This window comes from Falco biarmicus, chromosome 9 (assembly GCF_023638135.1).
Source record: "Falco biarmicus isolate bFalBia1 chromosome 9, bFalBia1.pri, whole genome shotgun sequence".
NCBI classification, from domain to species: Eukaryota; Metazoa; Chordata; class Aves; order Falconiformes; family Falconidae; genus Falco; species Falco biarmicus.
This window is the reverse complement of record NC_079296.1, coordinates 29,404,380-29,429,392: the sequence shown is the minus strand read 5'-3', so window position 1 is coordinate 29,429,392 and position 25,013 is coordinate 29,404,380. Positions and strand designations below refer to the sequence as shown.

The following is a 25,013-nucleotide window of genomic DNA, read 5'->3' as shown; positions in this document are numbered from 1 at the left end:
GGCTAATTTAAAGTCCTGCAATTCTGAATCACTTGGAGCAATTTTTATTGGACTTTCTTCTTTCTTTCTTTTGAACTGCTTTATTTATATAGAAATAACAACAGCAGGTCTTTGACTCATAATAAAAGACAATGCATGCCATTCTTTTTTGCTCATGCTTACTGGCTTTAGGTGAGCAGTTTTTTCAGAGTTCAGTATGTAAGCATAGAAGTCTGTTTATCTGTTTACCTGTCCAATTTTTTGACCCTACTAATATTTATTCATTGTACATAGTAACCAGAAACTTGGTGCCTGCTTTGTAAGACGATGAACACAGATATCAGCAGATACCACTAATAAATAGCTTAGATACAGCTATTTGATAATAAGAATCCCTTATTCACCAGCCTATATTCTTACTGCTCATTAAAAATCATTAATTAATCAAATAAACATACTCATATGCAGCAAACACACTTGCTTCCATTCTGAAATCAATACTGTATGAGAGTATGATCTATTTGGTGAATTTAATTTATGAAAAAACCTACCAGCCTTAACAGTTATTTGTAATTTGTATATCTTACTCACTTGGGTTTGTTTTCTTTATCAAAAAAATGCTTTATAAATTAACCTGTTTTTTTCTTTCTTGTGCCTTTGTCCTTTCCAAGGTTATGCCTTTCTGCTGTTCCAGGAAGAAAGCTCTGTACAAGCTCTGATAGATGCCTGTCTGGAAGAAGATGGGAAACTTTACCTGTGTGTGTCGAGTCCCACAATCAAGGATAAACCAGTAAGTAGCTTATGCCATGACACTTGTGCTGGTTGCTGACCCACTTGCTGTTACTCTTTTCAGTTAATAAATAAATAAATAAATACAGTTAATTGACTTGTCCATTTCCTGTTGCTGGCCTTGCTGTTACATTGAATTGTCTTTCTGTATCAGCACAACATGGTTTTAAACATTTCCTTCTTTTTGATAAATGCTATGTTCAATTAACTTTTATATTTGGTACTTCTAGTATCTCACAGGAGTATGCATCCTTTTACAATATTAGCTGTAAAACAATCAGATTATAATCTTTCCCTTTATATTATGAAATGTTTCATTTCATTGCATAAGGCTTTATTTTAACACACACTCCCCCCCTTAAAATCTAGATAGCTTCAAATATCCTCTGTACTTCATTAGGTTTCTTAATTAGTATTTTTTCTGCATGCTATTGCTAATCAATTTACGATTTTGGTCTTATTTACCCACTATAAACTGTAGAGTAAAAACAAGTAATGCAGAAAGCTGTAGCAGAATAGAAGACATACGGTGACCTGTTTCTATTGTTCACATCTTTAATATTCTTTAATGCTAGTCTTTTTTGTAGCTGTGGATACATACAGGTTAGATGAAAACTACAGAAGAACATGATCAGATAAAAAAGTGCTGCCTTTTAAAAACACTATTAAAAAGCTTGCACAGATGAATTAAAACCCAATATTACAGCACAGAGAATGTGCTTATGTGAATTCTAGGATCAAAAAAATGGATGGATGAACAGGTTTATCCACATAACTTGTGAGCGGCTTTTCTTCTGTGTAATCTGAAGATTTCTTATTGACTGTGTTGCTTGCTGCTTAACAGAAGCAAGCATTCGCACATGAAAACACCTTTTGTATCCAAGCACAGAAATTAATTTTATCTCCGCTCCTATGACTGCTTTGAAATTTGTGGATCACTGTACGTGACTTCAGGAAGGCCAGAAGCCCGAACTGCAACTGTAATTGCACATTAATGGTAAAATGTTCTGAAAGTCCTTTCACGGATTTCTTGTTATAATGGCGATTGGGGGCAGGGAATGAATGAGGTAGGAGTTTGCTATGATGAAATTTGACTCAAGCCTGGCCTCTAGAGGTGATAAATGATCTGTTCACCCTCTTTCAAACAGATAAGCTATGTTCTCAAATTGTTTTGGTGCTTATATGACTGATTTACTGCTTTTGTTAAGTTAAAATTGTATTTTTTAATTATAGAAGGATTTGGAAGTTGTTTCTTATTTTTGAGTTGTCAATTTCCTCTACTAAAAACAATTCTTAAAACAGGTACAAATTCGACCTTGGAACCTAAGTGACAGTGACTTTGTGATGGATGGGTCTCAGCCTTTGGATCCAAGAAAAACTATCTTTGTTGGAGGAGTTCCACGGCCCCTCCGAGCTGGTGAGTAGAAGGAAAATGTAGGGTATGTAGCAGGGGGTTCCAGAATAAGCTGAAGAGATTATATAACGTATGTAAAAGAACAGAAAATACACCCTGTCTTTTCCAAAGATATAGCTCACTTTCTAAATCAGTGAGTGCCTTCCTATCTAAAAATACAAACTGAACGTTTTTATCTTTTAAATCGGGTACTAATTAGGATTTTACGTAGAAACAATTTTCTCCAAGTTTGCATAATATCCAAGACTTTGGGTGAATTTTCTTTTCTTTTCTTTTCTTTTCTTTTTGTTTTTGTACCACCTTAATCCTAACCCTGATTTGTTTGGCTGAGATGCAGACAAGTTCCCTTTTCCTTTGACTAGAATACAAACTTCTGCCAGACCCTTTCCAAACCAATTCCAACTGTAGCTTTATGATTTCTCTTTCCCTTTTTCTCAACCCTAACCCTAATTTTCCCGTGGAGTTATAGACAAGGTCCCTCCATCATTGTCTGGAAGAAGGACTTCTGGGTCAGGTTTCCTGGTAGCCCTCACTTTCCTTTGGCAGCCACTTTCCAGTCCACTAGAACTTCACCTCCTTGCTTTATCTTTTGGTAATCCTAATTCTTTTGGGAAGCTGTACACAAGGTTCCCCAGCTATTGCTGACAGTTAATATTTCTCCCCGTCCAGTTTTCTTGGCAACTTTCACTTTCCTCACCATCTTAAAATAAGGCATAATTGTAAGACAGTAATTATGTAAATAGTAACAATTAAAAATTACCTCATTTCTAATTATAGCCTTTATAAAACTGCGTAATTTGGCATGTCCTAGATTACATTTGCATTTGAAAACAGATGCCTTGAAATAGTTAACTACTCCAAAGCAGACAAATAATTTCCAGTTTTTCTTGTTTGCAGCTTTAAAGATCTGATACAGAAGTTTTTACTAAGATGTTTGAGCACTGCATGGTTTCCTTGCCCTGGAATCCTATATATTCTCTGTTTATTGGCAAGAGTAACTTACTGGAAATACTGTTGTAAATGTTTAAGTGTTCCTGATGTTTATTCTGTACTGTCACTTTCTGGGGTCACTACCCAAATGATGATTCCAAATCATTAGGAAGCAGAAGAATCTACTAGTCACTACGTTATGCTGATAGTTTTCCCTTACTGTTTGGAGCAAGAGTATTACCTGGTTTGGTAGAATGAGTCAGACATTGGTTTGCTTTTTGCAAATGGACAAATTAGCATATGGTCTTCCGTTAATGTCACACACAATTTATACAAACACACATACATACTCAATTTGAAAATTGTCTCTATTCTGTATGTAATTAACCAGTAAGAATTTTGCGAGAAGAAAAAGGATTTAAATATTTAGTTTATCTTTTTCATTTTCTCCTAGATAGCTGAATTTTAACTTGCTACTGATAGTGTTTTCACACATTAGCATAGAAAAATGGCTGGCTTGGCAGGGCCTGTGCAGGTCCTAGTAATCTTGCTTTACGCAGGTCTTTCCCTCATCCATCTGACAAATTTTTTTGCCTATCAACTTTTACAGAGAACTTGGCTTGGTGACCATAACATCTTTACACAGTTCACATGCCCCTTCTCCACTTTCTTCAGTTCTTTCTCTTGATTTTCCTCCTGTGTATTTCCTCAGCCATACACTCAGCCTGTCATATTTTATGAATGATATTTATAACTTCGTCAGAGTTATTCTTAGTGTCAGAAAAGGCAAGAACCATCAAGTTATTGTTCTACAAAAATATTAAGTTGCGTCCAAAATGTAGGCTTGCTTTAAGTGCAGTAACTTCTGTTTCACAAAATTTTGTTTCAAATGTAAACCCCTTAATGTCTTTTCAACCTTAGTACTCAGGGCAAAATACCAGATTCTAAACACAGGAATATCTTTTAAGGGATCTTATGGCAAACTGGCATTAATGAGCCTGGCTGGAGCTTGGGGAGATCCTGAATACTGCCCCAAATACCACAGTTGTAATTTACAAGATGATAAATTCTAAACCAGTTGACCTGATACCTACTTTAACAATGTAACTCTGCATTTTTTTTTTCACACTTCAGTCACATCAAGTTTCTTTTTACAGATTCTGGGTTTTTCTTTCATATTTTGTTATAATTCATGTAGAGTTGATTCAGTCTGTTAAAACCAGCACTGGGGTTTGCTATTTTAGACTTTGGAAGACAAGTACAGTAAGGCAAATCACATTTTGGTTTTTTTTTTTTAATGCAACAAACCAAATGCAGCACTATTATTTATATTAAGTCTATACTATTTAATATCGACTTCTTGCAGTTGAACTGGCAATGATTATGGACCGTTTATATGGAGGTGTCTGCTATGCTGGCATTGATACAGACCCAGAGTTGAAGTACCCAAAAGGTGCCGGCAGAGTTGCTTTCTCCAACCAGCAGAGCTATATTGCTGCTATCAGTGCTCGCTTTGTCCAGCTCCAACATAATGACATTGATAAACGGGTAAGTAAAACAGTAGGAACAGGAATGGTGGCTACTCACAAAACTATACAGAAATGAAGAACCTCCTTATATTAATATTGTGTTGTAGAACACTTTAACCTTTGTTCTTCAGATTACATTTGTTAATTATTTAAAAGCTTATTTAAGCAGCTAAAGCAGAGTGGGAAAATGTATCTTAAACATCTTAAATAACGGTATAGCACTAAACCCAGAAAATACTTGGTTGTAAGCTTGTTTATTCTTGGTTTTGTTTTGAATTCTGAAGGTCAAACACTGTAGAATTTCCCAGCTTCGTTCTTCTCCTTTAGAAGAAGGCTTTTAGTTACTGGCTATTTATGTAGCTTCTGGCACTTTTGCTATTATTAGGCAACATTTTTTCTCAGCAATGTACGTCTAGACTTGAGGTTTCTAAAACACAGGCTTATCGTGATAGGTAATGCTGACCTCAAAAATCTTGAAAATTATTTATCCAAAACCAAATGCCAATGGATGCTTGATAGGCAAAAGGGGTGGAAATGAGATGCTTTTGTTCAGTCCATATGAAATCCTGGTTTCTAGAGCGCTTTTCAAGTGTAGAGTGAAGTTAAGGTATTTACTGAAATCTGAGTTGAAGACATTAAAAGAAAGCATTACTTAATTTCCAGGATTTTTTTTTTTTCCTTTAGACCTTCTGTCTTCATATCTTGGTTATAACGTACAGATAACACCTATGGTTTTGAGGAGTCGACGTTTGGAATTCTTCAAAAGAACATACAGCATGCACTGCTGATACATATTTTTACAATAGGGATGGCTTGGTTTCTACTTTAATATAAATTGTTTCTTAAGAATACATGTCTTCAGCCTGACAGGTATTGAGTGTGTCTGTTATGGGCACTATACATAAAAAAGCACACAGCTGCAAAGTCCAAGCTATTTTTACTTTCTCTTTAAAATCTGAACTGAACTTTCTGTCAGATTAGATGAGGTCATGGAGTTATAAGTCCTCCAACTACTTTTCTTTGGTGATACTATACCTCATGACTTCAACTAAGACAAGGCTGTTACTAAATATTTCTTGTCCACTGAATTCTGAAAAATTTTACAGAGAGACTAAGAAGATTAATTTTGGAGTCTTAATCACAGAGTTGAACCCTTTGAGATTTATATATAAGCCATGCTTAAAAACTTGGGGTTTTTTTCTGAGCTATAGGATAGAGTCACAAATTATGCTAGCTGGTAGCTTTTTCTATTAATCAGCACTTTTCCCAGTTGGTAGATTGGTAATTTAAGCTTACTTAATTATTTTTTATGTGTTTTTAAAATAGGTCTATCTGTGAGTTTGAAGAAGTATGAAGTCTCTTATTCAGTCCTTAAATGTTAAGTTTTTAAATCTAATAGACTGAAATCCCTGAACTGTACAGCATACAATCTTAAAATTATTTCACTAGTAACCAAAACTGGAAAAGGAATGAGAGAAAGAATCTATTTCAGACCTTCACAATTCATGCTTTGGAAATATGAGTAGGTGGGGATCTAGAGATGTGGTGGCCATTGGACCTACTTTCTTCCAATTTCATTTGAGACACTGCTATTTTATTTTACATGATGCTTTTAATTTTAGTGGTATGGCACCTGATATGCAAACCAGCAGTTAATTCAGACTTGCTCCATGCAACGCTATCAGTACAGTGTAATTAAAAAAAAAAAAATTTAGAACTTCGCAGTTCTAGCTGTTCCATAGGCAAGAAATATAATTCAATATGCAAGCTGTAATTCATATGAATAACATTTGTTGAAATGTGATCAGGATAAACTGAAGTAAAACTCAGCATAAAGCTTTTTTGTATAATACACTTCTTGCTTTTCAACTTAATATCTCATTCTGTGTTTCTCTAATACTGCATGTATGTAAGCATAGTTACTGGAGTCAGATTTTCCTTGCAATATACAAATCTTGCCAGACGAGCACTTGTGCAGTTACAGCAAAATTATTTATAATAAAAGTATGTATATTTCAATTTTTTCTCTCTTTTAGTGTAGCTGACTGTATGTAAGCCACTTTATAAATGGCATCATAGAACCGTAAGAATTACACATGCATAAACTAATGATTTCCCCAGAATGAATAAACACTCAATTTAAATGTGTGGGCCTGATTCGTAGGAACAGGCACACAGGAGAGAACTCACAGGGTGTCAACTTTCGTAATAGTATTATCGCAAGTGCCTAGTCATGCATCAAAATAGCGCTGTTTGGCACAAGTGCTTTAAAAACGAAAATAATTCCAGTCCCAAGATGTTTACAGCTGAGTGCAGGACAAAAGTCAGCAGCTCTCCAGCCTGTTTGTGTTTGATGGCATGGCCATAGCTGGAACAACTAGGAAATCTTACTACGTTGCTAAACAGTGATTTTTTGCCAGCGTAAGGCAGGCTATTGAATACAAGTGCATTTAATCTTAAGTTGAATCCTCTCTTCATTTATTCGTCTGGTCCTGCGTTTTGCAATTCACAAAAAACAAATCAAGAAACAAAAAAACTCTCTGGAAAAAAACCACCTTGGAAATTCACTGGACCTCTGAGGTTTAGAAATACAATTTTGTTCTTTATCATTTCTCTTCCTAAATGCTGCTCTCTCGCACCCCTGTTACAACTGTATTTACATTCCTGGAGGTTTCTTAGACAGCAGCAAAATCCTTGGAGATGCTATTTTTACTGTACTTCCATCTTAGTACTTTCACATACCTAACTTTTCCAAGAAATGTTGAAGAGTTATCGAAGCACACTCTTCTTTCTTGAGATTTTCTGACAAGTAAAGTGGTTGGTATGAAAATTTAGCTACCAATGTCCTTGGGTTAATCCAGCATTAGTTGAAGATCTTCAGTAGAGTAAAAAAAAAATAAAATATTGTCCCTTCTCTTCATACTTAACAAAACTATGTAATCTTCTTTCTTGTTCCTGGTGCAGGTGGAAGTGAAGCCATATGTGCTGGATGATCAGATGTGTGATGAATGCCAGGGCACTCGCTGTGGTGGAAAATTTGCTCCATTCTTTTGTGCCAATGTTACCTGTTTGCAGTATTACTGTGAATACTGCTGGGCGAGCATACACTCTCGTGCTGGTCGGGAGTTCCACAAACCACTGGTAAAGGAGGGAGGTGACCGGCCCCGCCACGTCCCGTTCCGCTGGAGCTGAACCCCAGGCCTCACCCAGCAACAAGTCCTGGAGTAGATTAAATCATGTGAAAAGAGAGTGCTGCCTCAGGGCTTAGTGTTCTGGAAATCTGTGCATTCGTCCTCGACTTTAATGAAGATATGGGTCTTTTTATTACTATTATTATTATTATTTACAGTCACATTACTGAACTCAGTGTCCAGTATAATACAAACCGGCAGAGTGTAACTGTACTGATTTTGCACTTTGATTCACACAAACATCTGCTTGGTACCTTAATTTCCTACACAAGACTTGTCACTAGTGACATTATGTAGACTGCCATTCTCATCAGCCTTCACTGGGTTGATGTGTATGTGATGAAGATTTTTTTATTATAATTATAATTATTTTTATTTTTAAACTGGAGCATGCACTTATTTTCAGAAATTTAGACTTGCCCCTAGCAGATGACTTACCAAAGGTAATATTCACAAGTAGGTGGCAGATGTAGCAAAAACTTAAACAGATATTCAGCAATCATTAGTTTGGGTCATTTAGAGTAGTAATAACCCTTAAAGAAAATAAGCCTTTAGTTGCTCTCCATTTTGACTTGTAAGGATGATACCTCATAAGCTGGATCAGACTTTTTTCTTTTGTTTTGCTGAGGGGTTTTGTTTGTTTGTTTGTTTTGGTTTTTTTTTGTGGTTGTTGGGGTTTTTTTCAGTTTTGTTTTTTTTTTAGGTCTTTTAGTGTTATGTAAATGTATGCTGCAATAGCTTTTGCTGCTATTAAAATGGTATTACTAATACCATAATACTCTATTCAGGCTAGGGTATCAATTAAAAAATGAATATGTGATTAAAATAGTGATGGCTGCTGAAAGGAGATCAGTATAGCATACAGAAAAGCTTCCAAGGAAGGTCAATATTTTTTGACTGCATGTTTACTTAATCAGGTTGCTGCATGCAATAAATTTTATATGTCTAATATAAAACCTGCCCACAATGCACAAATCATGAATCTACGTAGGCTACAAAATACTCAGTAACAAAAAAAATTGATTACTGACTGGAGGAAGGCATGCCTCAGTAAATGTAATGCTTCTGAAATTAGGATCAGCCCATTACAGAATGACCTATATTACAACAAATATAAAAACTAGCTGTAGGATATTCTTAAAACAAATTTGTGGATGGTAGATGAAGTACTTTGCGGTGCTCTGTTATATATCGTGCAATTTATTTTATATAGTAAAGTGATTATGTCTAGTACTGTGATCAAACTTAACTGTTAAAGCCTCTGTATCCAACATTAACACATTTTTGGCAGTTCATAACAGGTACATAAACAGAAATGAGCTCTTAGTTACAATCTCTCTCCTAATGCTTGCATCATTTAGGTAGCTGCAGACCTTGTCCGGAAAACCAAAGAGCTCATGCTAGCGTACACACACACTACCGATTAGATAGTCTGTCAAACTAATAAACTAGGCACATTTAAGAAAGTTAGGAGAAAAAGTGGTGCTAAAGAAATGTCTGCATATAAAAGTAACATGAGATGTCTGCTCTGTGGATGTGGCGTTATCTCTCTAATCCCTGGAAGTATCCTGTGAAGCTTGAATACAATTAAGACCTGCTAACACAGTGGACATTTTTTTAGCATGAGCTATGGGGCTGCAGATAGCATATAAATATAAACACACTTGGTATACTAATGATTGTGAGAATATGTACACTATTTTTTTTTTTTTTTCTTTTTCCTCCTTTGGTTTTGCAGTTCTGGGGACAATCTGACTGGATATGACACCGCATAGTAGATTTAAATGTTCTGGGTTTTGTTTGTCGTGATGTCCTTGTTTGTGTCTAATTTAGTAAGTTGTTTTTCCCAATGTTTAGTTGCGAGTATTGGCTTTGAAAGGATTTTTTTTTTCTGTTTTTGGAAAAAAAAAAAAAAAGAAAAAATAGTTTTTTACTGGTTTAAAATGCTTATTATAATTATCCCTTTTGAAGTTACTTCTGGGCATTTTTGTGATATTGCTTTTCCCAGCCCAGGTGTCTTTTCTGTTTTTTTTTTCATCTGTACAAGACATTTTGTTATGCACTACTTTTTGTATCTAGACAGTTTTCAACAGTCGGCTGATGATTTTTTTTAAAGAAAAAGGCATGCTTTCTGACTGACATGATCTTTTGCAATACCTCAATTTTGAAATATAGGAAAGAAAATGATATTTTCTAAGTAAGTTTATTCAGAAAAATATATATTAATTTAATTCTGCAAGAAAAATGATTTAACAGATGGGTAACTTTATTTTTTTCATGCTTATTTGAGTTTTTTTGAAAATGAAGAAGTTAGAGCTTTATAACTGTAATATTAAAGATCATAGCTAACCTACAGAAATCTACCTAATTATGTGAAAGAAGTAAACCTTTTTGAAGAAATACCCCTCTTTCATGTAGAAAAATACCCCCAGAGAGAAAGAGAGAGAGAAAGAGAAGCTGGAAAATGTACAATATCGCATAATGATGGATTAAATCTAAAACAAAATCATCATAAAGAACAGGTGTAAACACAAACTCCATTTGGTGCTGAAAGTTGTGAATAGAAGGTGAAAAAATATTTTCCCTTAATTTGTATATTTATAATCAAGTGTGATTATGCACGACTGACCAGAATTGTGAGAGTTCTTCTGTTTGTATTTTTTTAAAGAGAACTTTTTTTAGTTTATTAAATTATGACATGCTCCCTTTTGTTTTGTAAATGAATGTGCCCCTGAGTTGTTAATATGTTATATTAAAAGAGGGTCCTTCAAAAAAAAAAAAAGTTATTTTTTAAAATATGGAGTTCTGAACTGCAACTTGACTAAGAAGCCCCTGGGTACAACAGGTCCTATTGTGGCCTTTTCTGATGTGAGACTTGAACTAGTCGATTTTTTTGAAGGCTAACCTAACCTCGACTATTTGTTGTTATGTGCAATACTGTTTGTACTGTTTGTATAAAAAAAAAGAAAAATGAAAAGAAAAAAGGCATAAATCTTTATTGCAGATTTATTTTCATTGCAAACTTTAGACATTGTGATTCACTAAAATCATTTTTCTACTGTCAAATATGTACCTTTTCTTCATGCTGGTATTTTTTCAATAGTAATGTAGCCTTTGTACTGAGACAAATTTTCATTGTTATTTTTAGAAAGATTTTTTGCTAAGAAAAAAATTAAACATATTTACATATTTTTCATTTTTATTTCGTATTTTCTTTAAGGAGTGCTTTCTCAACCATTAATATAGTTGTTTCTGGGAGAGACTTTCATATCTGGTCAATGTCATTAATATTATTTTGTATTTTTACTTGGAATAAATTAATTTTATGATGCTAATTCTTTAAAAGTTTATTTTTTTCATTTTCAGTTATTTTTGAAGCTAAAATCTTTGTAATATTGTTACTAAAGTGTCTAGTTTTTTGAAATGCAAAGCTTTATGTATTAACTTGCTGATGTGGTTTACAATAGTGTGGCAATGATGAAAATGGTTGGTTATGTAAAGTGATTGGAAAATTGTAACAAAGAATTGGGCAATAAAATGACAGAATGAAGCAGAAAAAATGTGATACTTTGAAAAGCCTTTTCCTTTATCAAAATGATTTAGGGAGATAATAGGGATGTCACAGTACCAGTTCGCTGTCTAGATTTATACACCACCAGTGTTGATAAAATACTATTGCCGTTATAAGGAACTAAATCTATCGAAACAATGGGTTTTTGACCCTGCCCATTCAGCATAATGCTCCGTTACTTTTCTCATCATGAACTCGATAAGCTCTTTTCAGTAGTCTTAGATTGAACCTCCTAAAATATATATTCTTCATTCTATTTTGCCACCGTGTTATTTATTTGATCAAATTGACCCCTTCCTGCACAACTTCCTTCCTGCATATGTTTATCAGTGGCAGCATGGAGCAGACTTGTAGGTACCCACATCATTTTCTAATGAAGTTACCACACGGCGTTGGTAGCTGCCTAGTTAATGCAAAATAATGTATGTCCATTTCCTGGTAGCAATGCAGTAACCCATATTGCCACCACGTCTGAACATCTGTTCAGCTTCTTTGTCTTTCTCCGTTCTTCTCTGCCTCTCTTGTGTCTTTGTCCTTTTTTTCTTTTGTATTGGCAGTACCAAGTGCCAGTATCAAACCACCTTTCACTTCGCCTCCATGTACATCACCTTTGTTTCCCTATGCAGCCAGAAGAAACCCCTTCCTGAAGCCAGTGACTCTGTTCTGGCACCTGAAACAATCCAGACTAAAACTGGTGTTGCGTAAACAGGGCATACAATGACTTTCTCTAGACAAAGCAATTACTTCAACAAGTTACCGATGACCTTTTAGACTAACTTACGCTAGAGTGTTAGAGTGGCTCATCTGTAACTTGCAGAAAGAAATGTGTCCAGAGTCTGTTGATTGTGTATCCTCTGTGTGTTCAGTTCTGTAAGTAATGTATAGACTAGATCAAATAGTGAAGTAAAATTTAGACTCAAATTAGGTACTACTGGTTGGAATGTATGCAAATTGCAAACAAAGGAGATTAAGGAATGAAGAGGGAAAAAAAAATTCCTGCTAAGTGGTACAAAGTTTATGCTTATATTTCTGCCTACATGCTTGTATTTTATAGCCTGCTAGCAAGGCATGGGCTAAAACAAATTGTATTGCAAATATGCAGTTAGCAAATAACTTTGCTGATTTCACTATCTGTTAGAGTAGTAAAAAAAAGAAAAAAAAAAAAAGAAAAAAAAAAAGGCGCTTAACTGGGAAAAGCTCCCATGTTACTATTTCAGTATTGTGACATCTCTACTTGCAAGGTATGAGTGAAAGATTAGTCACAGATTTGTAGAAATGTCTCTTTTGTTTAATCTGGCTTGTATGTAGTTGCTTTTATGCTAGTTTGTATGATGTCAGCTAAACCCTTCTTCTTTTCCTTCCTTTCTTCCTTTTTTTTTTAAAACCAGACAAACTTCTTAATCTCTGCTGCTATAGTGTTCTATCATACCACAGAGTATTTTATATTCATGTTAGTGACTACTCTATACCCCAAATGGGTAGCTGGTCAGAAATCACATTGGCCACATAATTCTGACACACTCAAATTTACGTAAGAAAAAGTTTAGGAGTAAGTAGAAAACCAGGGTGCTAATAAGAGATAATTTTGGCTCTCTTCTTTTTTCTTTTCTTTTTTTTTCTTTTTCCTGGATGTAGTTCTGTTGGGGTATAAAGTATTAGATATTTGTAATTTTACTGTCAGAATAATGGACATAACTTTTAGAGTATTCACAGCTAAGATCTCTGTACTTGTTTTTCAACTAATTTTAAATGTACTGTATCTTTTATTACATGTTCTCTTAGATTGTTTTTGCTAGTAATTCTAACAAGGCTTCTTCCTTTTTGGCTTGGACTAATGCTTGTATGGAACTGCAGTACTGTGACTAAACATGGAGCTCAATGCTGCTATTGCTTACAATTGCTTAAACTTTGTAGTTTGGACTTTATTTTTTTCTGTAATAACTTATTAAATATAGTTGTATGAAGTACTGATATTTGTCATCCTTTGCACATACTAAGGAAATCTTGGGACATGCATTATGGGAATGTAAACTAGGTACAAAATCCCCAAATCTTGTACTGGAAAACTCTCTATACTAGATACAGCTAAGCAAATACCTTACTCACATGCACACAAACTATCTTTTCTAGTTATTTTAAAATACAAGTATATAGTCCACTTACGGTTTCTCTTTAAAATGGAAAAGCCACCCTTGAGAAGGTGTTTACTATGATAAGCTGAAGGCAAATACAAAAAACATATACTATAGAAATGCAGTATCAAGTATCTCGAAAAAAGGAACTTGAATTATTTTCTCTGAATTGAAAAAAATTGCTGGCTAACTTACGTTGCACTTTTTTTATGAGCAGTTTAACACTAACTGCAGGCTAGAGATCTGACTGATGAATTAAAAAAGAAAAAAGCACTACAACGCTAGTTTCTAATGGGTTCTATTTCAAGAATAGGAGACAATTAAAGATCAGCAATATAGCTGTTTGGAACTACAGAATACTTCCTTGAAAAAATGTGAATACTCCTGTGTCGGGGCAAGTGAAGACCACAAGAACAGTGCATGTTCTGTGTCACTGCTTGCTTTCAGTGTCTACATAAATGCAGCTCAACAACCCTGCTGGAACTATCAGCACTAGAAATTACATGCTGACTTCAATGTATGTGTTCCACTTACACAGGAACTGCCTAGGATCGCGCTAGAAATTAAACGCCCTTTGGGAACTACGATGAGGTTATGTGTGCTGACCAAGTACTGCTCCCTTAGTGTGCAGTGCCCTGTGGTTTGTGTTACGCTGGTTTATCCCAACATGACCGTGCGCAATAGCTCAAATACATGGAAGAAGAAACCCTGGATGCTAGAAAAGAAAGAGAATGCTCAGGCATGGACTTGTTTCCCAACTGGTAGTGAATAAACTCTCAGGAGAACAGTCTACTGACTGGTCTTCCAGGAGAAATGGTTTTACAAGACTGATCTGTAATAGGAACTCTAGTAGTAAATAAATGTATGAGAACTTGTAGGCTTGTGGTTGCTTCAGAATTAAATTGAGAAGGGAGCTCTTGGAAACACCTTCCAATTAATGAATGTTAAACTACTTGTTGTAGCTTCTCACTGTACACTGGACAAAATCAGTCTGGGTTTACCCCCATCCTCTATTACAGGGACCAACTGTGGGAGGAAGCACAGCCTCTCTGGAACTTCTAATCCTCAATCCTTCCATTGCATTACTGATAAAGTAAACCGTGCCACTTGTAAGGTACTGATACTGACAAAGGTTGCGCTAACTTAAACCAATGCGCTTAAGTAAAAAAGGCTTCATGGCCTCTTTTGCTTCTGGTTTGTATATGTTATTTTTGCTAGGCTTAAATTCAACTAAAATAGCTACCTCAGTGACTATTGAAACTTGTGTGTTAAACCTGTTTAGGCACACTTCTAAGCTTAACATTTTTGTACTCAAGGAACCTCACGTCACCCCCTCACACAGACCTGCAGAACAGCCACAGTTTAGCTCTTTAAAGTCATGATCTACTTTCCTCACATCTAGCAAAAACTAAACAGCGTGAGCACACGCGGAGAACTGCTGCATTCTCTCCTAGCCATCAACCAAGAACAGGTTTTAAAACAAGCAACACGTTTAACCTGTTTTCATAGAAAACAGTACTAGCTACTTGCAAAGCCCTTACACCACACAAATCTGTTATGAACACAGGATCAAGCTGCGTACACCAGATGCACACACAAACTACGCCTGTTCAAATGAATTTTCTCTCTCCCTGGCGGCAAGCAACATTTTGCAAAGTTTATCTTAGGATGACAAACTGTACCTGGAGCAATTTGAGAAGGAAACATGATAAAAGCCCAGAAATCTCCCCCTTTTCCTGTTTTGGAAGGAGAAATAAAATATCAGCAAGTATAAAGTCATATGGCAGCCCCTTGGCAGCAGGACAGAGCTCACGCTGCCTCACTCAGCACAGCAGCTTCCCGGTGTGGCCATGTCAACCACCACTTGGCTAGCACGGTGGGGCCTTGGGGTCGAACCAGTAAAACTAGGCATTCATCCATTTGCTACTTCTAGGTGCTTGAGTGGTATTTATTTGCTACTAACAACTTCCTAAAAAGCCCTCTGAGCTGTCTGCCTAGCATTGTTGGGCCTGTGCTTTTGTGAACAGGAATATGTAAAACTGCTTGTGTCTTAATACTTCTGAATTGTTCAGCAACCCAAGCTCTACTTAGATTCTCAGGGTACTTCCCTGTTTGATTTTTTCACCTGCAGGCCTAAACACAGAATACACTTGCAAACATATTTATCAGACCAAGTTTTACATAAAAGAGAACAGAAGTGTATTTCTCTATCCAACAGCCCGAGTGGTTAAAACACTGGGGTTTTTAAAAATTTTGATTATTTTCTTCTTCCAACATTCCTGCACTGTAGAGCAAGGACTAAGCCTTTTTGCTCATGGTTGTTGCAAATACTCATTTAGTGATATATACTTTGGTCTCTACCAAGTGAAGAAAAATGGTCTCTGCAACAGCATGAGCGTCATCACTAAGGTAAATAATTAAAATGGTTGTCCATAAAATTACATGTAACAACACAGTGCTCTCCAATAGGCCTTCTTGACTTCCTTGCCAGCTTCAACATGTACTACAGACCCATTGAAATAAAAGTTTGAAAGAGTGAGAGAGCTGGTAAAATTCATATGCAAGATGATTCTGCAAAACATTGCCAAAACTCATGGCAGAGATAAAAATCTCAGCCTTCCTCCAAGATCGTTGCCTTTCAAAGTTACAAAAAGGCCTCTAATCTCATTGTCAGACTACAGAGCATGGTCCGAGTCAGATAAAAAACTCACAAAGTTCTAAGAGATGAGCAAAATCTTGTTCATCATGTAACTGATCCCTCCAGCTGTGCCTTGTGCATACTGTGGTCAGAGCCCACATCACAGAAGCCCAGCATACACACGCACCACAGGTTTCCTGCTATGCATTCTGCCTCTGCTTTCCTTACTCCTGACTAGACTTGCATGCTATTGTTCAGGCTTTCCTCCAATTTCATAAATTGTCACCAGTTTATGAAAGGATGAAAAGCAACGGTAACATTTCTTTGTTTCATTTCCACAAGGTTTAACCTGTCACAGAGCACCAAAGTAACAGGGGAACGTTAGTGAGACGATGCTGCACATTGGGGAGGATTCTGTCCAAAGCACTCATTTGGGAGGGGTACAATTCAGAGTAGTTACAATTTACTCCAGAAGGCAACTAACTGGATTCTCACTTAAAAGACAACGTTAACACAACACACATTCTAGGTTGTGGGTTGTTTGTTTGCTTTCCCCCCCTGATCACTACCCGTTGTATAATTTGGCAGAGCTCAGAACTGCAGTTTTGCTACTGAGCATGTACATTTCATCACTTCACCTGCTGCTTGCAATGACAAAAGGAAAATATCAACCATGAGTGAACACAAACAAAAACATTTCATCCCCACTTAAGAACTTGCTACATATGTTACAAAACATAAATACCTTTAGGCAACAAACAACCAAAAAGTTACATCTATATAACAAGCTCCTTATGCTGAACACATTGATGGGAAATCACTTGCTAATCAAAATGCTATGCAATATCACAGGCCAGAAGAACGCCACATAAAAGATAAGGGATAGAATATTGTTCCCGCTAATTTGAAGACAGAATTCTGTCTTACAGACTTCAGTGGGATACTACTTCACCAGAAAATGTTTCAACTTTCACCTAGTTCTCACTGGCTCCAGCTTTAGACAAAACATTGTTAGTCTGGTTACTTTTTTACATTACAGTCTATCTAAACATGTTCTAGCTTAGGAAATGACTAGTCATTATTTTCTAACCACTGATGAACTTACTTAATTGAACCTAATGACCTGCAAGTGCACACTAGCAAAGGTGAGGTGAGGCGAGGAGGAATGGGGAAAGGTTAAGCAGTCCATTTTATCTCCATTTTAATTAATGTTTTATCTAGAAAAATTTCAGTCGTTTTGGCAGAAATCAGCAGAAGCATTTGATACCCATTAAAACATAAAACTCAGAAGGAGGGCAGAAACCAGAACCAAAAGCTCCTCCCTTCCCAGTGGGTGCCCAAACCTTTCAGTTAGTGATTCCTTTGCTCTCACCCTCTTAACCCAGGGAGTCTTGATTTGTTTAATGTAAAGTGGAACAACAGAAAGCAGAAGGCTTCCTCCAGCGTCAGGCAGTGTAACACAAGCTAACTCTACTGTCATGAGCATGAAAAGCACCTTGGGTGTCTCTAGATCACATTTACTGTACAGGTGCCTAACTTAAGACATGGATTATGCTCTGGCCACCATGAGTTAAACAAATAGACACAGCGATACTCAAATTCACACCATCTACATGACTTTGTGGATTTGGCTTTGTGACCTTGACCCTTTTTTCCCCTCTTCTGAGTTGAAATTTTTTTATCTGCTGAAATGTTTACACTAGGTGCTTATGTTGTTCTATTCAAAGATGCTAAATATTGATGCTTGACCACAGCAGAAAATATATACTCCAACAAGCACTGAAAAAAGACAGACTTGCCACACAGAGGAAAATGAGAGTAAAGCCTCAAAGTTCTGAAAAACCTGCATCCTACGAGGTAAAACAGAAAACAAGTGATAATGCAACACACACAGAGCCCTAAAAAGGAAAAAAACCCACCCAAATCTGGAGCTAGAATGTTCTAGCACTTTTCTGTCAAGAGAGTTGGGAGGCAGAGAATTACCATTACCTTACAGCTACATAATGAAAGCACTACCCCCACAGCACATAGGATATAAATATAACAATCTGTAATGGTCTCTCTCTCTCTCTCTGATTAAAACAAAGTAGAAGTCCACAGTTGTGATGCTGGGACACATTTTCCCAATGATCAGCCAGCAATTTGGTAATGTTTTGTTCTGGAGAAATCCCTAAGGTACCAGGAAATCTCAGTGCTAAAACTCCATCAGTAATACTACTTCAATCACTGCCCTGAAAAAGGTTTAATATAGACTATAGAGCCAGAAGGCCAAAAAAAACCCCCTAGTCATGAGGTGGTATGACTTGCTGAGTCTGCAAATCTTTTACACTATTATATAACTCAGTAACTCTTGTATCAAACTCACTGCTGTGCAACGGCTGTTGATAGCTAATCCTCAGTGAAGCTAGGTGTTATGAGACAAAGAAAAAGGAAAACAAATGCCAGGATATGTGGAATCCTCTGCATTTATCAGACTAACAGATGGAACCCTCTAAATCTTAAATTCACATCCATCCTGCAAGTCTGGGCTCCACTGTACAGAGTGTACGTGTGTAGAGTAAGTGTATAAATTAAGAGGAAAAGCAGCAAAGTGGCAGGGAGGATGAATCTCTCCTGCAGTTTAGCCTTTTGTTCACACAGTATCTGAGACATAAAAAAGGACTGTTCATAGAAAACATTTCAGTATGCCTTTGGCAGAGCAACAGTGGCCCTGAACTGCAGATGCCTGCCACTGCTCTGAAGTAGACAACAATTTCTTTTGAAAAAGGATTTTAAGGAACATAATTTCTGTCTTGTTCTTGATTTCTTGTTTCTGAATGGTGTATGAGGCCAGATGGGTGGTAATAGCCTTTCCACTCAAGAGTGACACCAGAAATAGGACAACACTACATGAGATTCTCCTTTTGCTCTTTTAAACACTATTCAAGCTCATGCTCTCCTAACCTAATTCGAGCAGAATGTACAACTATATTTATAGCAGCTTTTCCACCACGGAAACTGCCTTCACTTGCAGAAATTCTGTTCTCTAATAATTAAGTTGTATATTATAAGCTGCAGTATTGCCTCTGAATAAAACAGTTTGGGCTAATCCTGCCTGCTTTTGATCCCAATTTCCTAATTATTATGGGTCAACGTCTTCACTTGTGTTTCTGTCAAGTGTGAAGAGTTCATGGAGATCGGTTGTGTCAGTTCTTTTCACGGGGGAATTAAGCTGCATTCAAAATGCTGCAGGAGCTAATGCAGAGTCAGCAAATGGCAGCGCCTTTCCATCAGTCCTCTTAATTCGTGCTCTGAAGGAGGGATGTAACAAATAGCATTAGCCAGAAGTGAACACTTCGTATCAAATACTCACACTGAATATTTGCCCAATTCCTGAGGCAATTCCAAATACGCTGTCAGATTAGAAATTTGGGGGTGGGGGGGTTGTCCTCCATTTTGTGATCCTTGCAGAAACAGGACTGTGAGCACAACCTGCCAGCCCCAGGAAAGGGAGTCACTGTGCTGTAGTCACTCAGCTGCAATATGCAAGTTCTGAAAACTTTGCCCTCTCAGCTTCCTAAAGCTCGGGCTGTACAGCTGAGCCAGGGCCCATGTGACGGCGCATCTGCCCAGCTCCTGCTAAAATGAGTTGTCCCTGGCTATCTCCGGCACACATACTGTTCCAACAGACTGAGCCTGTCATCACCAGCTGCACCACCTGCTTGGACTCCTGGGGTCCTTCTGCCACTCCTATTACCAAGCCACTGACTTGTTAAAGCCTCATCCTGGCAGTGGGACAAGGCAATTGGTGAAGACGCTGCTTCTCTCTGGATCCGAAGAACACGATATCCCTTCTGAAGCATCAGAAGGGGACTGGTATCACCTCTCTGCCAGTCCCATCTCTCCCCACAAGCACAGTCCCAGCCATAATTACACACACCTCTCCTCAAATCATCTTCACACTGAAGTATGAACAGAAGCCTTAACTGCAGGACTGCACAGCTGAGGAAAGAACGATATCAGGCTGTGCTGTCTGATGCAACCCACAGAGCTACCATTCATTCTATAGAAGCCATGAAATCCTTAACTGCACCCTATTTCTTGCTGCTTTGCTTGGAGATATTTGGGCTGCACCTGGGGACAGCTGTAGATTTTCTGACAGAGAAGACACTAGCTACAGCCTACAGAACTCTCCAGCTACTTGTGGCATTTCCCACTGCCTGAAGGAAGAGCTGAAAATGTGCAAGTCAACTAGGATGTAGTGGGGAGGCTAGTGCCCAAGGCTACAACGTGCTCATCTAGCCAGACCACCTCTGATGTGAAGTTGCCTTCTATAGTTGCAGGTAACTGAAAGGCCCAGGCAGTACTGCAGGAGCTTAGGAACTACCTGTCCTGATCGGCCAACAACACTTGGAATTCCACATTCCAACTCAGAGAGTTGCCAGTCCCAAATGCTTAAGCAGTAGGCAAAAGAAATCTTATTTTGGCAACTATGAGACAACTTGCTCCATAGGAGAATTTTGCTGAAATATCTCAGAAGTCCCAGGAGATGAGAAAGGGTTTGATGGATGTGTACAGCAGTGGAATGCATGATCTGTGGTCTGGAAAACCTAGCACTGAGCAAGGCTCTCGTAAAAAAGGTTTATGTCCCAAAACCTCAACGGTATAGGCAGTACCAGTTTTGAAAACAGGGAAGACTTAAACACATATTTAATGGAATAGCAAGGAAGTTTACCTGATAGGCTTGACTGATAAACAGCAAAAGTGCCGCCTCACAGGAAGAACAAGTCTGTTGCTGCTTTTGCCACTCTCCCATTTTGACCTGGGCCAGGCTGGACAGTCTGCTTTTCAAGGGGAGGATGGTCACAAAGAAGGGAAAGGCCTGCACTGTAAGGCAGTTCTCTCCCTGTTACAGGTTGATTCTTCCACAGCCAGGGTCAAAGTGGCAGATGGCTTGGAGACATTTCCTAGTACAAGTGAGTACAAAAAAAAGATCCAATGCATCACTGTCCAGGGAAAAGGAGAAACACTCTCATTCATGTAGGTTAGGGTGCAATAAAGTGAAGGATGTATTTAAAAAAAAAAAAAAAAAAAAAAGGACAAGGAATAGCACCACATATTTCAATACATTTCCCTTACCTCCAAATGTCCCAAACAGTCCTCCCTCTTCCCGAGGAGCTAAGCTGCTGTATCTTCTCCTTTACAGCCTGAACAATATTGATCTCATGTACAGCATGGAACTGATGTAGCTTCACGTTCTAGTTCAATTAGTTCAGAAGAGCTTATACATTTTTTTCCCCAATCCTAGTTGCAAAAGCAATTCCATTTCTAACATGTCTCTTGGTTCTTGCTCTGTACTGCCCTATTTAGGCTCTGTAAACTTCTGAACTTTGTGGAATAAATGCCCAACTTTATAAAAGCTTGTTAAAATTTTTGCCAATTGTCAAGGTTGCACTTTCATGCAACCTAGCTAAGGAGTATCAGCTTTAGCAATATTGTATTACTTAGTCTCTCAGAGTTAACCATAGGGTGTTTACTTCCATCAAGTTGTCTGTCCAATGCATACACGATAGATCCTCACAGGACGGTAGCTAAAGCAGATTTGCTATCTGTGCTGACAGAGCAAAGCGGGCTACCACTTTTCTACCACAAGAGAGTAAAGCAGAAGTGCTCTTAAATTTGGAGGAAGACTGGTAGGAGCCAAGATCCGAACAGCTGTAAGAATCAGAAATTCCCTAGTCAAGCAATGCACTTTCAAACACAAGACTGACTGACTGACTGGAATTACTTACGTGCTTAAAATTATATACACACTGAAGTACTTGCCGAATTGGGGCCAATGGTGAGCCAAAATATTCCCTACCCCTGTATGTACCGATATTTCTGCTGTTGAACCTGCACAAAGACCTGTACCATTAATACATAACTGAAGCCCTTGACTGAAAGGCTGTGAAGGAACTAGTGCTGAACATCGAACTAGACATTTGTCAGCCTGGACACAGATCATGTAGGTGTATTTGCAGCACATCAAAGCCGGTTGTAACCTGTAAAAAACCAAGAGCTGGCCAGCAATCCTTTCAGGTTTTCTGGACATCTGTGTCCACGCTTTCACAACATACTCTGATGACACCCAGGACAAGCAGATTTCAAATCTAACTCCTGAATGAGAACATGGACTTCAGACTGAAGGGAATTCGTCTGGTTCATTACCTGTTGAGCCTTTCGTCTGCATTTGCTCCTGGCTGATATAGTGACACATCATCAAAATGGTTTCTAAGAATATTGTATGCATCACTTACGAGTGCCTGCCACATAATTCAGGGCTAAGCACCACAGCACAAGGGATTAGCCTTTCATTTCCATTTATGGCTCTTAGAAGAGACAGTTGTTAATTCGGCAGTTCATTTCAGAGAAAAATCTTAATATCCGCCCCTTTCCAGATCAGGTGGGTAGGTGAAAATTCAGGGTTGGCAGATCAAGCAGACAGCCTGCAGGCAGAGAGACTGCACATAGAGTCAGGATGTTCTCTGCCATGATCCTATTTATGAACAGCGAGCATGAATTCCTCCTTCTGTCAGTAGAGGAGAAATAAGTGAAACAGAGACAGCGTCTGAGGTCACAGCTGCAAAAGCCTTTGAAGGTGAAATTGTTGTGTGGAAAACCTTTAGTACTTCCTTAATCAAATTGCACTATAGGGGCAAACTGAAAAAAAAAATAAAAAAGGATGTAATTAAAAGTTAAAGTCCAAAACTGTTCCTGAAAACTCCTACTCAGCTGCTGCATAACCTTGAAGCTGTCCAAACTCTCTGGCTAAGTTGCCTAAAGCTGCCTCTGCACAGACCCAGAATTGCCCATCCTGGCAAAGCAGGGTAGGTCGGTATGTGGCACCTGCTGAACAGTACCAAAATCCAAAGAGCGAGTGCTTTTGTAGGCCTCCATTGCACACTTGCGCTTCACACCACCAAGCCAGAAGCTGCACTCTCCATCTTTTCTCACAGTTCATAAGAGCTTCATCTATACCGACATGTTTAGGAAGAAAGAAAGAAAAAAAGAAAAAAAAAAGATGACTTTAAGGACACACAAGTGTGAATTCCAAGTGACATTCCCATATGCTAAAGAGCAAGACCTCAGGTGTGCTGCTGTCCATACCCCCTCCTGAGAGTTAGCTCTAGCGAAGCTGCACTGCCCAGCAGTGCAATCTGAAAGCATGTAGCTGCCCTTGACGCGGCAGGTTCAGGATTCTCCATCTAACATGGATCTAACAGCCTACAAAGATGCATCTAATTTACTGGATTTCTGAGATATTACCTCCATCTCTATACACTGTAGGCATGTGAGCAATGAACCTGCCTTGAGGATCAGGAGCTTTAATGACCCAGTACTATTTCTAAAATAATTACAATTAATAGGAATGCATGTTAGTAAAACAGAAGGTGAATTAGAACAGCCCACCATGACGATACTACCAGACTATCTAAACCTGGACCACTGCCATGATAGAAATATTTCCTCTGATTACAGAGGACATTTTGGCAGCCACAAATCTTCCGAGTGAAAATACGCATGCCACAACGTTCGTGTTGATTCTGAGCAATAGTTAGTGACACTACCTACATTAAAAGCTCCTTGTACACCAGAAGTGGGGTAAAGCAAACTGTATATACTCTACCTGTACTGAAACGTGTCTTTCTATGATTACGTCAGTCCCTCTGTTATTTAAAATAATTTTGGTAGGACTCCCTTTAGCTTTTAAAACAAAGAAATTAAAGGCCAGAGTAACTTCAGCAGTTACTATCTTCGCATGTGCTCCTCATCACAGCCTGGCACCAAATCAGTGAGAAGGAATTTTTGACTGCACTTATTTTCCATGCCCCTGAGATCAGGGCTGACTTAATCAGTGCATGTTCACTTGCAGTGTCCTCTGCTGCTGATCATGGTTAAGAGGTTTCTGCTCACTGGATACTCAACCGTACGACTCTGCCAGAGTTCCACCCATCTCAGCTCTTCATCTAATTACTACAGAATGCAATCTGACTACCAAAAAAAGGTAATAAATAAATTTAAAAAGTAGATCAACTGGCAGAACTGACATGACAAGAACTTCTGGAGAGAAAAAGGTTATAAACCAGGCACCTCTTAAACAATTTAATCTGCCCCTCTCACTGTGCCCTGAGACCAGCTGCTCTTGGGAGGAACAATGGCTTTTCTGTGGTAGGGTTTGTACATTGCCTTGCTCTTTACGCTACCTGGGACTCTCAGGTGCTATTGTGATAAAAATAAAAAAACAAAATAAAGGAAGGAATGGAAGGCTTATATACTTCTTCAAATTAAACCCTATTTCAATTTATTTGCCTGTTGGTTTAACAGCCTAAATATTACCACATTTGTCAAGCTCCTCTCCCTTGGGGCACTTGATGGTTAAATTTGATAAGTAATCATGAGCATCTGCTTAGGACAGGGAGTTCTTTAATTTTTACTAAACCTCTCCTGGGCTTTGGGTGTTATTAAGGCATACAGGTATCAACAAAGCTAATTAGATTTTCAGGCAAATGCAATCTAACCACTCACAATCCACCTCCTTCAGAGTCTGCCACAACTATGCAAGCATTTTGAATGTTCATGTTTGCAAAAATTCCCAGTTTCCTCCTTTCCAAGAATACAGTAATCAGCAGATTGGGAAGGGCAGTAAAAATTCCTCCTCCTCAGGCCAGGCTATGACTTCCCATTCAAAGCCAGTGTTGCTAATTGTCTTTGAAAGCATTTGTGTTTCACCAGCGCCTAAAGGCCTCAAAGTAAAGCAGAGCTTTGTTGGGCCTGGCATTATATAAAGCAGAGAGATAGATTCTGTCCTGAAGTGCCTT

The 25,013-nt window shown here is 38.0% G+C and overlaps 1 protein-coding gene across 5 annotated transcripts in view; it reads left to right on the top strand.

Moving 5' to 3' along the window:
- The window catches only part of CPEB3 (cytoplasmic polyadenylation element binding protein 3), a 92,350-nt gene extending 78,983 nt beyond the window's left edge, over positions 1–13,367 (top strand). For all 5 annotated transcript variants that reach the window (XM_056351178.1, XM_056351181.1, XM_056351180.1 and 2 more), the window contains 4 exons: positions 651–769; positions 2,071–2,185; positions 4,479–4,660; positions 7,606–13,367. In XM_056351178.1, coding sequence (XP_056207153.1) covers positions 651–769; positions 2,071–2,185; positions 4,479–4,660; positions 7,606–7,833 — 644 coding nt within the window. In that variant the 3' untranslated portion in view covers positions 7,834–13,367. The remainder of the gene's footprint in view (positions 1–650; positions 770–2,070; positions 2,186–4,478; positions 4,661–7,605) is intronic.
- Positions 13,368–25,013: the final 11,646 nt, after the last annotated feature.